The 12,944-nt window shown below is 47.4% G+C and overlaps 1 protein-coding gene across 3 annotated transcripts; it reads left to right on the top strand.

The window, feature by feature from the left end:
* The first annotated feature begins 404 nt into the window (after positions 1-404).
* On the top strand, positions 405-12,822 carry CCDC190 (coiled-coil domain containing 190). 3 transcript variants are annotated; one of them, XM_025197495.1, is made up of 4 exons: positions 405-417; positions 7,996-8,296; positions 10,715-10,841; positions 11,872-12,820. In XM_025197495.1, exons 2-4 carry the CDS (start codon positions 8,101-8,103, stop codon positions 12,485-12,487), a joined length of 939 nt encoding a protein of 312 aa, XP_025053280.1. In that variant the 5' UTR covers positions 405-417; positions 7,996-8,100; the 3' UTR covers positions 12,488-12,820. The 3 variants fall into 3 exon arrangements, with proteins under 3 accessions (XP_025053280.1, XP_006014928.1, XP_025053276.1); XM_006014866.2 differs by lacking the exon at positions 405-417 and adding an exon at positions 7,310-7,591 and having other exon boundaries at positions 10,805-10,841; positions 11,872-12,822; XM_025197491.1 differs by lacking the exon at positions 405-417 and adding an exon at positions 7,310-7,591.
* The last annotated feature ends 122 nt before the right edge of the window (positions 12,823-12,944 follow it).

The following is a 12,944-nucleotide window of genomic DNA, read 5'->3' as shown; positions in this document are numbered from 1 at the left end:
TTCCCTACAAAAAAATGTAGGGTCTTTTTCCCTTGTGTGAGCTTTATTCACTTGTGTCCAGAGTCATCTCTGTTCCACTAAAGACTCTCAGATCTGCATTGCAGAATGTGCAGGGACTTGGGGAAGAGCAATTAGGGTGACTTAAGCCTGGTCTGGGCTACATAGATTTTTCAACAGAAGTTGAGCATGTCCAAACTAAGGCCCACTTATACCTTTAACTGTGGGTAACTGAGTAGCACTTTGCCACCCAAAGGGGAGAGAGGGATTTCGGCCTAATTGTGCCTCTACTATCTATCTAAGGGAGAGTGGCATCCCAACACAACCATTGAGCTAGATCCTGTTCTACCTATTAGGCACCTAAGTGGTATATAAGCACTGATCCTTCACTGCTTATCTCCCCAGAAAGCAGTTAAGGAGGTGAGTAGGATCTCCACCTCCTTGCTTGTTTTTGTGACTTGGTTTTGTAAAGGCAAAGATCAAGGCAAAAGTAGGTACCTTAACATTATTTCAGGGACTCATGCAAGGTGGAAAAGGATCATATTTATATACCTATAGTCTACTTAAATACTTAACAGCTAGAACAGGATCTGGCCCAGTACAGACTGTGAAGGGTTCAGTATTATGAGGCAAAAAGAGAGAGGGAATCCCAAACCCTAGAGGAGCTGGTTAGGATGGAAGGCACTGCGTATCTCTGGGAAAGGCAAGCACCCCTGTAGCCTTCAAGGAGGACTCTGGTTTCAGATATCATATGTTGTGGAGTAAAAAATGGGCCATATCTTGCCTCTGAAAAAATATTCCTCTAATCATACTTATCACCCAGGCCAGGGACTGTCTCTGTGCTGTGCACATGCCTGCAGTTATAAATCCTGATTGGAGCATCCTGGTTTGACTTCAGGATACAAACATAAAACACTGGTCCTGGCAGCGTCCTGAATTCTAACCATTAAGCTAGTGATGCCATTTAGCTAGCACGGTGCTAAACACCCAGAAGATGCTGATGCCTTTCCTACACTAGGGCTCTCACCAGGACTACCACTAATTCAGCCAACCCAGTGCTAACCCCAGTATGGATTTCCTCATAAAATTCCCTCATGGCTCCTATTTGAGGGGCCTACAAATACACGGGGAAAAAACCCTCTGCCTGTGGGGACCTGGACCAGAAAGGGTGAACAGGACTTTGGTATCTCCAGCTGCTAGGCTTTTCCTGATGCAACAGTGTCTCGGGGACCAGGGATGGCTCTCTGTTGTCATCCTTTCCTCCATCACATGTTCTGGGGACCAAGCCACTGCCTGTGAGCCTCACTGGGAGGATTTTTCACAGAATAAAGCATGTGACATTTCCAGAGACCTATCCCTTGGGTCTGAGAAGATGCAGCAAGAGGTCATTGGTATCTGTGCTGAATGCAAGAACCCAGCTGCCTCCACACACTTACCTTGCCCTCTTTCTCTGAGAAATTCACCTGTGTTGGGGACAGGAGGGGGTTGGCATATTGCCTGCTGCATTGCCACCCAGGAGCATTCTGCAAAGAAGCAAGATCAGGGATGTGCAGCTGGCTGCTTCTATAGGGCATTTGAGCATCATCTGCTTCCCAGGCCTTCTTTCTACTGCAACCGCGTATGCTCTGGTTCCCTGTGTGACTTCTGGGTCTCGCCCTTTCCCAGCCTCCTCCTGCTAGGCAACAAGCCATCACCACGCAGCAGCAAATGACAAGGAAATGAGTACAACAGGGACAGGAGCAGTCCTGGCTTTGACGCAGGTCCACAGGTGGGAGGGACCAGAGCGTGCCTTGGTGATTTGTGTAGAACTGCTTCCCTCCTGCTGGCAGCAGGACAAAGAGACTGGCAGTTGCCCAAAGAGCTCCAGGTCCTTTGGCGTTCCCTTACTGTGGCTCTGCCATCGGGGGCTCTTCCTTGGGGACATTGGAGAGGGACAAAAAATCAACCATTTGTAAGAGGGGTAAGTTTGACTTCAGAAATGCCTCATGTGTCCAGCTGAGCTGTGAGCCTTGGAGCCCTGCTTTGACTAAGGAGACTGTGCCTCACACCAGCCTAGGGGGTAGCCTCTCCACTCATGTCAGGCTACAGATAAGTGCCTGTATTTCATCCCCAAGAGACCAGACAGTGGCTAGAGACAGCCTCAGCCCAAGGGAGCAGCCTGCAGTGTTCTCAGATGGGACATGACAGCATCTGTCCCTAAAAGCACTCTGTACCCATGCTCTTCCTCTTCTGCTTTTTCAATTCTTGACTCCTATTTTCGCTATTTTTTGTGCTCTGCTATTGTTCAGCTTATGTCCAAGGAACAAGCTCTGATTCTCTCAACTGTGCACTAGTGAGGAGAGACCAGAAAGGCTTTGGGCTCAAAATAAGGCAAGATGAAGTTTCCTAATGATACCTTGAGTACCATCTTGGGCTGGGACTGCCCACAGGTCAGGACTGGCATGTACTGGTGGAGCTTCTTGCTGTGAAGCCCAGGGCTGGAAGTGCGGAGGATGCTGTAAGCTCAGACAGAATACAAGGGCAAACTGTTTATGCCACAAGGAGGGACAGGAATTATTGGTGTCCACTGTCATTCCACCATGTTGGAAAGTTGGATAAGGGACAAGTTCTTGACCTGGAATGAAAACCAGCATCTTTTTTAAATAGGAGGAACCTTGTATCATCCCTCTGTGAGAATCCTAGACAGCACAACTCATGTGCGAGCAAGAAGCACCGCACCCTGCTATAAACATACCCTGTCCAGCTGCTAGCCAAGTCTGAGCCATAGAGACTGAGGGTGAAGCTGTGTCCCTGGCAGTTGAATCAGCTCAGTGCAAACACTCTTCTCAACAGCAAAGGTACACTCATATGCTGAAGTGACCGTTACCACTTGCGTGCCATGCAGGCCAGAAGTGAGCTGTATTGGCTCAATATGGGGGAGGGAAGGAGGCAGGGCCGCATCTGTTAGCTAATACAAACCTAGGATTGCGGACTAGCCCAGGGATTGACACGACACCTCATTTGATGAGTGACAGAAAGGCTTTATTTACTACAAGTATTTAAAATCAAGTCAAGTGAGCCCAAACCAAATCAAAGTTCATTAATTAGCTATAAGGTGATGATTTCTCACCAAACAGGCGACGAAGAGGTGCTCTGTTTCTCTTCAACTTCTCGAGTAAGTCGGGCACATTAACAACCGGTGTCAGAGAGACTTCTGACTCTTGAAGAGCGTGCTGTTTGCTGTTTTACTGCCTTTTTATACCCTTAGCTTAGCATCTTCAAAGCATTCTTTTAGTTGTGTAAATCAAAAAAGTCCCAAGCAGTAATTGATGGGAAAATCCTGTTAATTAACCTGCTTATCACTGGTTATCAGAAATTTCTAATTTGAATGAGTTACCTTCTTCAGTAACAAGAGGTTACAGTTTGGAACATATCAAGAAACTGATTAACAGCCAGGAAAAACATACTATATCAGGAGGAGACACCTATCACGTATGGAAAATGTCTCTTCCTGCACATAAACATGAGTTAATTGCAAAAGAAATATTTACCATACTAATTAATTAAGGATAGACATTTCATATGGTTACACACCACCAGACAACTAGGAGTCTGCCTGAAATCATCCTGAATATAGCAAGATAAGCTGGAAGAGATACTTCTCAGATGGCCTAGCCATGAACTCACATCCTCTTGCATTATGCAGTTAGCGTCAGTATTCTGTATTTTAACTTTTGTGAGTAGGCCCGAGCTTAGCATGAGTTTCAGAGTCATCACCATCCCCCCCAAAGATGAGAAGAGCCAGAGCTAATAAGATCAAGACTGGGGCTTCTACAGCGGTTTTGATTCAGCACACAATAACAATAATACGTCTAAGTATGTAGAAAGAAAGATTGGAGCAACAAGAGAGCAACAGGTTCAGGACTGAGGTGCATTAGCAATACTTTATGTGGGGCAGCCAATTGCTGCAGACCAGAATGAAAGTGCTCTGACAGATCTGTCTAGGATCTATCCATGGCCTCTGCCTGTGCTATGCTCAACCAGCCAGGGCAATCAGCTCATTTTCTCAATGGAGCTACATTTAACATGATATATTCCCTGAATCGGGCGCTTGTCGGGTGGGATTGGTGCCAGGAGCAGGTGTCTGTTCTTTCAGCATTTAACCTGTCTAAACTTGTCCTGCTGTTTATGTTGGAAGAACAAGCATGGTTGATGGTGACCCTCGGTGGTTGACCTGCAGGGCTGACAAAGAAGACACTTGAGAGATTCTATTGTGAATGTCACTGCTTCTGTGACTCCAGGCACTTGTATTTGTCTCTAACAACAAACTGTCGGTGAGCCACCGCAAACTTCCTGATTTACCCAGATCCAGGAATCTCTTGACTGGGAGAAGATCCACATAAATGACCAAATTCTGCTGAGACAGTGCAGGACTCTTAGCAGGGTTTTCTCCTTGCATGGGGGCTACAAGGATGATACATTAGGGCCATGCGAAACAGCAGCGTTCTGCTTCGACTTCCGTTTCGGTGTTTTGATGGAACAGTGTTTCATTTCGAGTTTCATTTCATTTCAAAAGCACTGTTCTGCTCCTTTTCATTGAAACAGTTTCACTGTTTCAGTGCTGTGTCGATGTTTTGCCCACAGGCTATAATGGGGAAGCATGAAACAGCCGATAACTTTGTCATTTCTTGCCTAATTCCGATTAAACTTGCAGGGATGGTAGTCCCTTCTGAGGGCATGAAGCCTGCCAGGCTTCAAGGAGATAGGTACAGGGATTTCTAGGAAACTACACCTCAGGCTGCTGACAAGCAGGAGTCAGGGAGCAAGAGCAGTCCCCTGTGATCCAGCAGGCAGCTCGGGGGCCTGCACCCCCAGGAGGAGTCTGGCAGAGCCCCCGCAGCCCTCCCGGGGGCGTGGGCAGGCCCCCGATATGCCTGCTGGATCACAGGATGCTGCTCCTGCCGCCTAGGACCCAGCACTAAGGAACTGAGCTCGGCTGGGGGAAGCGTCTCCTGCCACTGGGCTCCGTTCCCAGTGCTGCGGAACTCAGCCAGGCTGGAGAAAGCACCTCCTGCCGCCAGGCTGAGTTTTCCAGCACTGGGAACAGAGTCTGGTGGTAAGAGGTGCTTCCCCCCGCCGGGTTTAGTTCCCAGTGGCTCGCAGCCCCGCAGAAATCAGCCTGGCGGCAGGCGATGGAGCGCAGTGCTGGCTCGGCCCACCTTCTGCCACTGGGCTGAGCTCCATGGGGCTGGCAGAGCCAACCGGAGCACAGCCCAGTGGCAGGAGGTGGGCAGAGCCGGCGCTGCATGCTGATTGGTTCCATCTGGCAGCAGGAGGCAGGGAGAGCCAGGGCTGCTCCCCACCAGGCTGAGCCACATGGTGCTACGGAGCCGCTTGGAGTGCAGCCCTGGCTCTCCCCTGCCTCCCACTACCTGGCTGGCTGCTTCAAAATTCGAAACGTTTCAAAACTTTTTAAAGGTTTTGATTGACCTCGTTTTGTTTCGAGGCTGTTTTGAAGCCCTCCACTTCATTTTGATTTTGCTATTTCGAGCTTGAAACAAGTTGAAACAGCGTTGAAACGAAACAGCTGGTGAAGCCTTGCACAGCCCTATCATATATCTATTCTGCTAGTTCCAAAACGTGGCAGGAATCCATGCTTCCATACTCTTGTCTCGATGGGCTCCTACACACATGCAGGGAGGCTGCTCCAATGCTCTGTAATTACAGTGTGTTGGAGAAGGCTTGATTAATCAAGTCTGCTGGGGCATGGTAATTACTGTGCTCCAACAGACTCCAGCATCACATGTATCAGTGTCCCTTCACTGAAAAATGGGCAGTGGGGCATTTTAACTAGAACTTGTTTGATGCTGATATACGTGATACTCCAGGAACTTTAATTAACTCAGCTCTTGGAGCCGTGCTAATTAAAGTGCCCCCTCCTCCCAGAGCACATTTATAAATGCCCTATGCCCAGATTGGTTTCAGCCATGGAGGGGCTCAGGACTTACTAACTTCCAGTAACAAAGGCTGATCTTTGTTACCTCCAAAACTCTCTCCAAACCATGCAGTTAGATTAATAGAAGTTATGACTTCATCATACCAATCTTGCTTCTCACATATTCCAAGACCCATCAACTTACCTGGGTTTTGTCAGTATGGGGTCTTCCAGTCTAACCCTCCATGAGCTTCAGCTGCATGCTGGTGGTTAAAGAACAAAGCTGCAAAACTCCTCAGTGGGTGCGTCTACATGTGCAATTAATGCACATGAATAAACTCCAGAGCATATTGTTCTGGAGTTTATTGCTCCTGGGTGCTGCATCTTTACTTGCACCTGGGACCACAGCACATTGAGCCATGTCAGAGCAACTCTGGCTGGCAGGGGGCTTGGGGGTCAGCTTGCCAGCCTGGGCCTGGTCCCCCTGGCTTAATAGGCTGCAGAGGGCTGGCTGGGGCATGAGAGTTCTATAGGCAGCCCTTGCACTGAAGCACTCTTGTTGCCTTAGCCAGCTGTGTCAGCATCTATGCATGTGCTGCTGTGGAGTAAAAACCTCGGTGGAAGGTAGTAGTTGTATTTACAAGTACTATCCTGCTGCGGAGTTAATTAGTTTACTCCAGCCTGATAGAGGTGCACATATAGATGTGTAACATTTAATGCACAACTAATTAGTCTACTCTACAGTAAACATCTGGTGTAAACACAGCCAGATTGCCATCTCTCAGCCTCTGAGCTTTTAAGTGGGGCTACTTAGGACAAAGATTTGATGTCTTGCCCTGTTTGTTAAACCATAGGGCTGAAAGAAATGAGTTTTTCCCTATTATGAATTACAACAAAGTTAAACACATTTCTTTTTGTAACTTCCCTCCACTTGTCAGTAAATAACCACCACAGTGGCATGTCCAAATGGAAATATTTGGTTTTCAGCTGAAAACCTAAAGCTTTGCATGATTTTTTTTTAACTGAAACTCCAAGTTTTTCCATGGGAAACAGCTGCTTCCAGTGAAAAAATTCATGTAGTTAAACTTTTTCTATCAAAAGGCTGACCATTTTGATAGAAAACTTCTGATCTCTATGCATAAGCCTGACTGGGCCAGTAGAGTAATGCCTTAACACATATAACTAATGATAAGAACTAATGCTGAGAAGGTAGCCTTTTATTCTTCAGGAAAACAGTCTTTGCTTTTCCTTGACAAAGGGAGGGAAAAGATTAATAAGCCCACACACCTCACAAGATGGCAGGTACTTTAAAAATAGCCAAAATAGAGTGAACCAAGCTGGTAGCTAGCCTGGAGTAGTCTGGAGCAGTACTGATAAGGATAATGTGTGCTGCCACCACTCAGGAAATCTGCATTACAAACAAGTGGAAAAGAAAACAGTTCTGTAGCTGCAGCAGGGCTTTCATATCACCCTCCCGAGAAATTGGGGCAAGCTGTCTGTCACTGGGGGATAAGAGGCTGGAATGTCCCCTTGGCAGAGATCCTGCAAAAAAGGCAAGAGTAGCTTTCCCAGCTTGCTGGTTGGAGAGTCCAGCGTGTTGCTAAGGCAGCCCCTTCAGATGGTACCAGGAAGGCAGAGGGTTAGCATGGCTGCAATGATCAGACCTCAGGAACATTACAGGTTTGTGCATTTAAAATCTCATTCCCGAAAACCTTCCTTTCCCTAGGGCATGTCTCAGGAATGGTGAGATTGGTGCCCAGGGAACAAGGCCCATGAAAGAGGCTGCTTTCAGAACAGTGACCCTAAATCCATCCATGCTTGAGGCTCCCAAACTCTCCCTCAAGGGATTAAAGTATTTGGGGCAAGGTTCTTTAAGGCACCAACCCTGAGATACCAGCCTGCAGTTTGGTCTTGGGTAAGTCTCTTAATTGCTGTACCACTTGGCTGTCTTAGAAGCAAAACAGAGGTGATAGCATCATTGCAGTGCAGAGCAAATAAAGGCCTCTTAATTTGCAGGTCTTCTCATGGGAGATGTTATCAGAAGGCAAAGTGCTCTTGATCCTGCTTACCTCATACTGTTTCAGGTTCCTTCCTCTGTTGCCGTCCTATGACCTGGGACATTCCAGGGTTGGAGAAGAGCACCATTGAACGACAGCATCTTTGGGTTGCCTTCTGCTGCTGGGAGCATCATGAATCACTCAAAGCCATTCATGGCAGAGGGAGACTGGTCCAGACGCTGGGAGCTGGACAGACGGAGTATCAAGAGAACAGAAGCCAGGCTCAGCCATGGGCTGCAGGACTTAGAGGAAACACGAGTCCAGCAAATGAACTCAATGGTCAAAGAGCAGAGGCAGATTCAGAAAGAACTGGTGAGGCTGCAGCAAGGTAAGGTCAATACACAAAGCCCTTGCAAGGGGAAATGGGAGCATGGGGAAAGCAAGAGAGGCTTGTATAAAGCTGCTACTACTATAGCTGTATTGGTGGAGCTAGCATACTCCTTTGACTATAAGACACACCTGAGTTTTCTCATTCTACTAAAGAAAAAACAAACCCAAATGAAGACATATTTATAAGGCTACCACCTCTATGGTGCATATAAGAGCTTTTTTACTTCTTCTAATTCACATTGAAGATGAAGGTTCCTTTTAGAAGGTGTGTGTGTTTAAAATGCATCTTATATTCAAGGGAATGCCAAGTTTCCTCAAATCCAAAATGAGTGCGTCCATCCCTCCCCGCCTTAACATGGGGAAACAAAATCACTTGTCTTGGATTCAAGCTGGGGGGGCGGGGGGAAGGGGTGGCAGCTGAGGTTGGGGCCAGAACCATAGTTGCTGCCTGCCCCTCCAACTATACTCCCCACGGCCTCCTCTGCCCCCCCCACCCCCGCTGCTGCTTCCCCTCTGGCTCTGGCATGGCTTCAGCCAAAGGCTCCAGCCCAGCTGCAGAGGTGGCAGCTCTAGCCAGACCCTGGAGCCCAGGCTGGAGTTGCCACCACTGCCACTGCTACCAGGCTGGGCTGGTGCTGGAGGGTAAGTGTCAGGGGTGGGGAGGGGGAAGAGGCAACAGGATGGTGGGGAAAGCAGCAGGGGCAGCCAGGCTGGGGGCCAGGCACTAGGAGGAAGGCAGGGGGGGCGGCAGCAAGGGGCAAGGGGTTGGGGGGTCAAGGGGCAGGGGTCAGGCTGCTTGACCCCGCCCCCCACACACTGCTTTCCCCCCCCTGCAGTCATGTGGAGGCTGAATTTAAGATGATCCTCTAATAATTAGATTCTATACACAGAAAATTAAAACAAATTTATATTTTTCCTCGTATAGAATCTAATTATTGAGGGCCATCTTAAATTCAGAGTCACCTTGGACTTGGATAAATGTGATATGTTATAGCAGCAGAGCCTAGATAGATTATGTCAGCAGAGTCTAGTAGAGACTCCATGTATGGCAGAAAAAGTGTTTTTGCCAACATCATGACTATGCACCACCCACCAGCAGAAGCCCCATTCCTGTATTGCTGCAGCTGCACTAGGGCGTTGGCCAGATTAGCTACATTGGCTGAGAAGCATTATCCACACTTTCACACCCCCTAGTCAAAATAGTAATCCCAACAAAATTGTGTAGTGTTGATCAGACCTCAAGGGTAGAGAAAGGGCTAGTTGAAAAGCCCCTGGGGAGTGATCTTTGTGAACAGTGTCTGAATCATGAACCTGGATCTTTCTCAGGGCAGTGAAACAGTAGCTTTCTTCTCCCGCAGAGCTTGTGCATGTCAAGAGAGACAGGGCCCCTCCACCTGACTGCAGCTGCATGTCTTTCCAACCGTGGCTTATGTGGTCTTATGTATAGGTGACACGTAGGGGGGGCACGTGCCCCCACTGAGATTGGCTGCTGCTGATGCGGCCACTGGCGTCTATGGGAAGTTGTCATTCGCCACCCCCACCCCTTGCGGCCAACACCGCCTTGGAGGCCTGAGGTCAGTCCTGGCTCACCGCCACTATTTCCCTGCCACCAACACCGCTGCTGCCACCTGCAGGTGGTCACCTTGCCCCCCCAGCCTCAGGAGGCATGAGTTGTTCATGGTCTCATGGGTCCATGTTACAGCTCTTTTAAGCTGCTGGAGGATGAAAATGCTCCCCTCTGAGAAGAAAAATGGGGGGAAGGGAAGGGTGACCAGGGTGTCAATTTTATGACAGTCACTATAAATGAGTATTTTTCAGACCAGTTGCATCCAGGTGTTTGGGGTGGCTTAGAGCATGTGAACATGCTAGGTTTTCTGCACTGTAGTTAGCTTTAATGTGAGGAATTGGTCTGTGGCACAATGGACATGGGGTGCACTTAACATAAATATATTAGCTGGGCCTGTCTGTTAAGTATTATAATTTTATTTTGAAAGGCCCTTTTGGGCTTCCACAAATGTTCTTGCCCCTTCACATTCAGCTGGACATGCTCCATGCCTTGAAGGCCTGGGATGGACAAGGCAAATCAATAGGCCCAGCCTAGAGTGTGCTGAGGAGGGGAGGAGCAGGGAAGGGGTAGCTGGGTTTTAAGGAAGGACAGTAGAGACAACAATTAGTGAGTAAGAACCAGCAGGCTGCGCTAGGCTTGCAGGGATGGTGGGGAAAAGCAGAAAGCTGAGAATGGGGCAAGACAGTGAGAAAGTTGGCCAGTATAGTGTGGGTGGGAGATGGCTGAAGGGGAGAGGAGACAGTATTGGCAGTATTTATTAATTTTTAAAAAGAGGCTGTTTCTAGGGGTGGATTTATGCCCCAGGACTTCTTCCCGGTATTATTAGCAACCTGTTTCTCTGCTTCTTAGGCAAGTCCAGGAAGGTGGCTCATTTGATTGCAGATTTCCCAAGGGCAGTTGGTAAAAAAGCAACTCTGCCTACACTTTCTTCTTCGATAGGAGAGCACCAGAGCAGCACCGAGGGTGAACGACTGAGGTAAAGCCAGGTGCAATGAAGCCTTCCCTTACAATCCAGCAGCTCTGGAAACAGCACCTTCAGTCATCCCCACCACAAATACTTTTTAACTCCCCCCCTTGCCCCCAATTGCAATAAAATCAATAATGTCTGGGGTTGTTTGGGTTCTGGGTCACTCTTCCCTCTCCCTTTTTTTTTTTTCCTTGTTGTCCTTTTTCTACACTGTAACTTTAAAACTTCAACTTTGTCAAAGGAACAGAGCAGCAAACAGAAAAGCAAGACCTGGTGGTCAATTTGTAACTTTGTCAAAGCTAAGGTCATTTTGAAGTGAAAAAGATAAAGAAAAAAAAAAGAGATCCTGGATTTTCAATGAGTGACACCAAAAAAGAACAAGGAAAAAAAAGTAAAAATAAGAGGAGAAAGAAAAACTATATAAATGCCCTTCCCCCACCCAGCCTTCTTATTCTTACTTTTTGTACACTCTCTCACATTTTCCAGCAGAGAAGGTCAAAGATTGCAAGAAAGTGCTACTTTCCCCAAGTGGATAAAAATGAAAGGGAGAATAAAAAAAACATTTTACAGTATTTTTTTTTTTTAAAGAAAGATTTAGAAACTACCATGCTGTCTAGTTTTAAAGAAATGTTATTTTTCCCAAAAGAGGAAAGTACAATTAAAAACAAAAAATCTCCTTGCAAAAAAGTTTATATTAATATGTGTGCTTATCTACATATTACCATATATTAATAAATCCCCAATTGTTTTTTTGCCCCAAATCCCTTTTTGTTGAAGGGTTTTTATCTGGTTTCCTTTCGCTGGCTGACAGAAACAACTTGCAGCTCGTATGAGCTGAACCAGACTTGTGAGAGCTGAGACAGGGAAGTTTTCATTGATGTTACCCTCTGGAGTAACTCGGCACCAGGGTCCTGTTGCGGTCAGCAGCAGCCTCGCAGCCCCTGGAATCTGCTTGAGAACCAAAGGAATGTGGTTAAGAGCATGTTGCTTGTTCGGTGGCTGCGCAGGTTTCCTTGCGTCTCTTTTTACTTCTTTCTAGAGCATCAAAAGCTGCTTTGCCCAAGCCTGGTGGGCTCACCTTGGTGGCTGAATCAGCCTTGCAACATCAGACAGGCAACAGTGATATCATGGATGGTGCAGGACAGCTGTTCTCCTGGAAACGTGGACCAATCCACACAGTCACCAGGGCCAAAGCTGGAAGCTTCCTCACAGACATCAACCTCTCTGACATCAGGCACTCTATTGCCCAGCGGTTGAGTGTTTCTGCTATGCCAGCAGAGCAAGATGAAGCAAAGGGTACTGAGGAAGAGGCCGCAGCAGTGCTCACTGGAAAGGCTGAGGCCAGTGACACAGTTGCCGGTGACGTGATGCCCAAGCCCTCTACCTACACAGGGAGACGAAAGAATTCCCTCGTCCATGAGAAGCGGGTCTTTGATACAGAGGCCTTTGCCCGCGAGAGCCACTTCAGGACTATGCACACCAGACCAAGCTTTCTTCAATTGTACGCTGAAGCCAGGAAAGCTCGGTATATCCGACACAAGGGCATTCCAGACTCAGAGAGGGAACTCAGCCTGCAAGAGATATTTGGGCACGAAGATAATTTAGAGCATAGCCATTCAACAGTGCAAACGACCAGCACAGCCCTAGCTGATTGAACCTTGGCCTAAGGGAGGACTGTGAAATCAGACTATTCTGCTGACAAGGAGAGCAAGACTAGGAGAGCAACTATGCCCATGTCACAGACTTGTTCCGTCATCTAGGCTGATCTCTTGCTTAGTACAAAAAGGTCTGAGCCTATGTGATGTCAACTTGAAGTAAAATTCAACTGGCTTGTTACTTTTCCTCCTCCTTTTACAAACCATGCAGCCTGTTCATAAGACACACAAAACTGCATTTCCTGTATTCAGCATTTTAACATGTTAAATCTTTTGCCATATAAATGTTCCATGGTGAAATCAGAACTTTGTTTTTAAACTTGTCTGTCTCGAGTTGGGATTCATTCACATTTCCATTCCTAGCTGTGTCACTGATATCACAGGTCAGAGTATTTCACCAGCAAATCTTGTACTAAGCCTATAATTTCTGCTTGAATGTGTTTCTTTCAGACACCTA

This window comes from Alligator sinensis, unplaced genomic scaffold (genome assembly GCF_000455745.1).
Source record: "Alligator sinensis unplaced genomic scaffold, ASM45574v1 scaffold647_2, whole genome shotgun sequence".
NCBI classification, from domain to species: Eukaryota; Metazoa; Chordata; order Crocodylia; family Alligatoridae; genus Alligator; species Alligator sinensis.
This window is presented reverse-complemented; position numbering and strand designations above follow the sequence as displayed.

What these genes read in the sequence shown, in the direction of transcription:
- CCDC190 (XM_025197495.1), top strand. Translation starts at nt 8,101, where the DNA reads ATGAATCACTCAAAGCCATTCATGGCAGAGGGAGACTGGTCCAGACGC. An exon ending in ACTGGTGAGGCTGCAGCAAG is followed by an intron (nt 8,297 to 10,714) that starts GTAAGGTCAATA and finishes TCTGCTTCTTAG; the next exon opens with GCAAGTCCAGGAAGGTGGCT. An exon ending in ACCGAGGGTGAACGACTGAG is followed by an intron (nt 10,842 to 11,871) that starts GTAAAGCCAGGT and finishes ACTTCTTTCTAG; the next exon opens with AGCATCAAAAGCTGCTTTGC.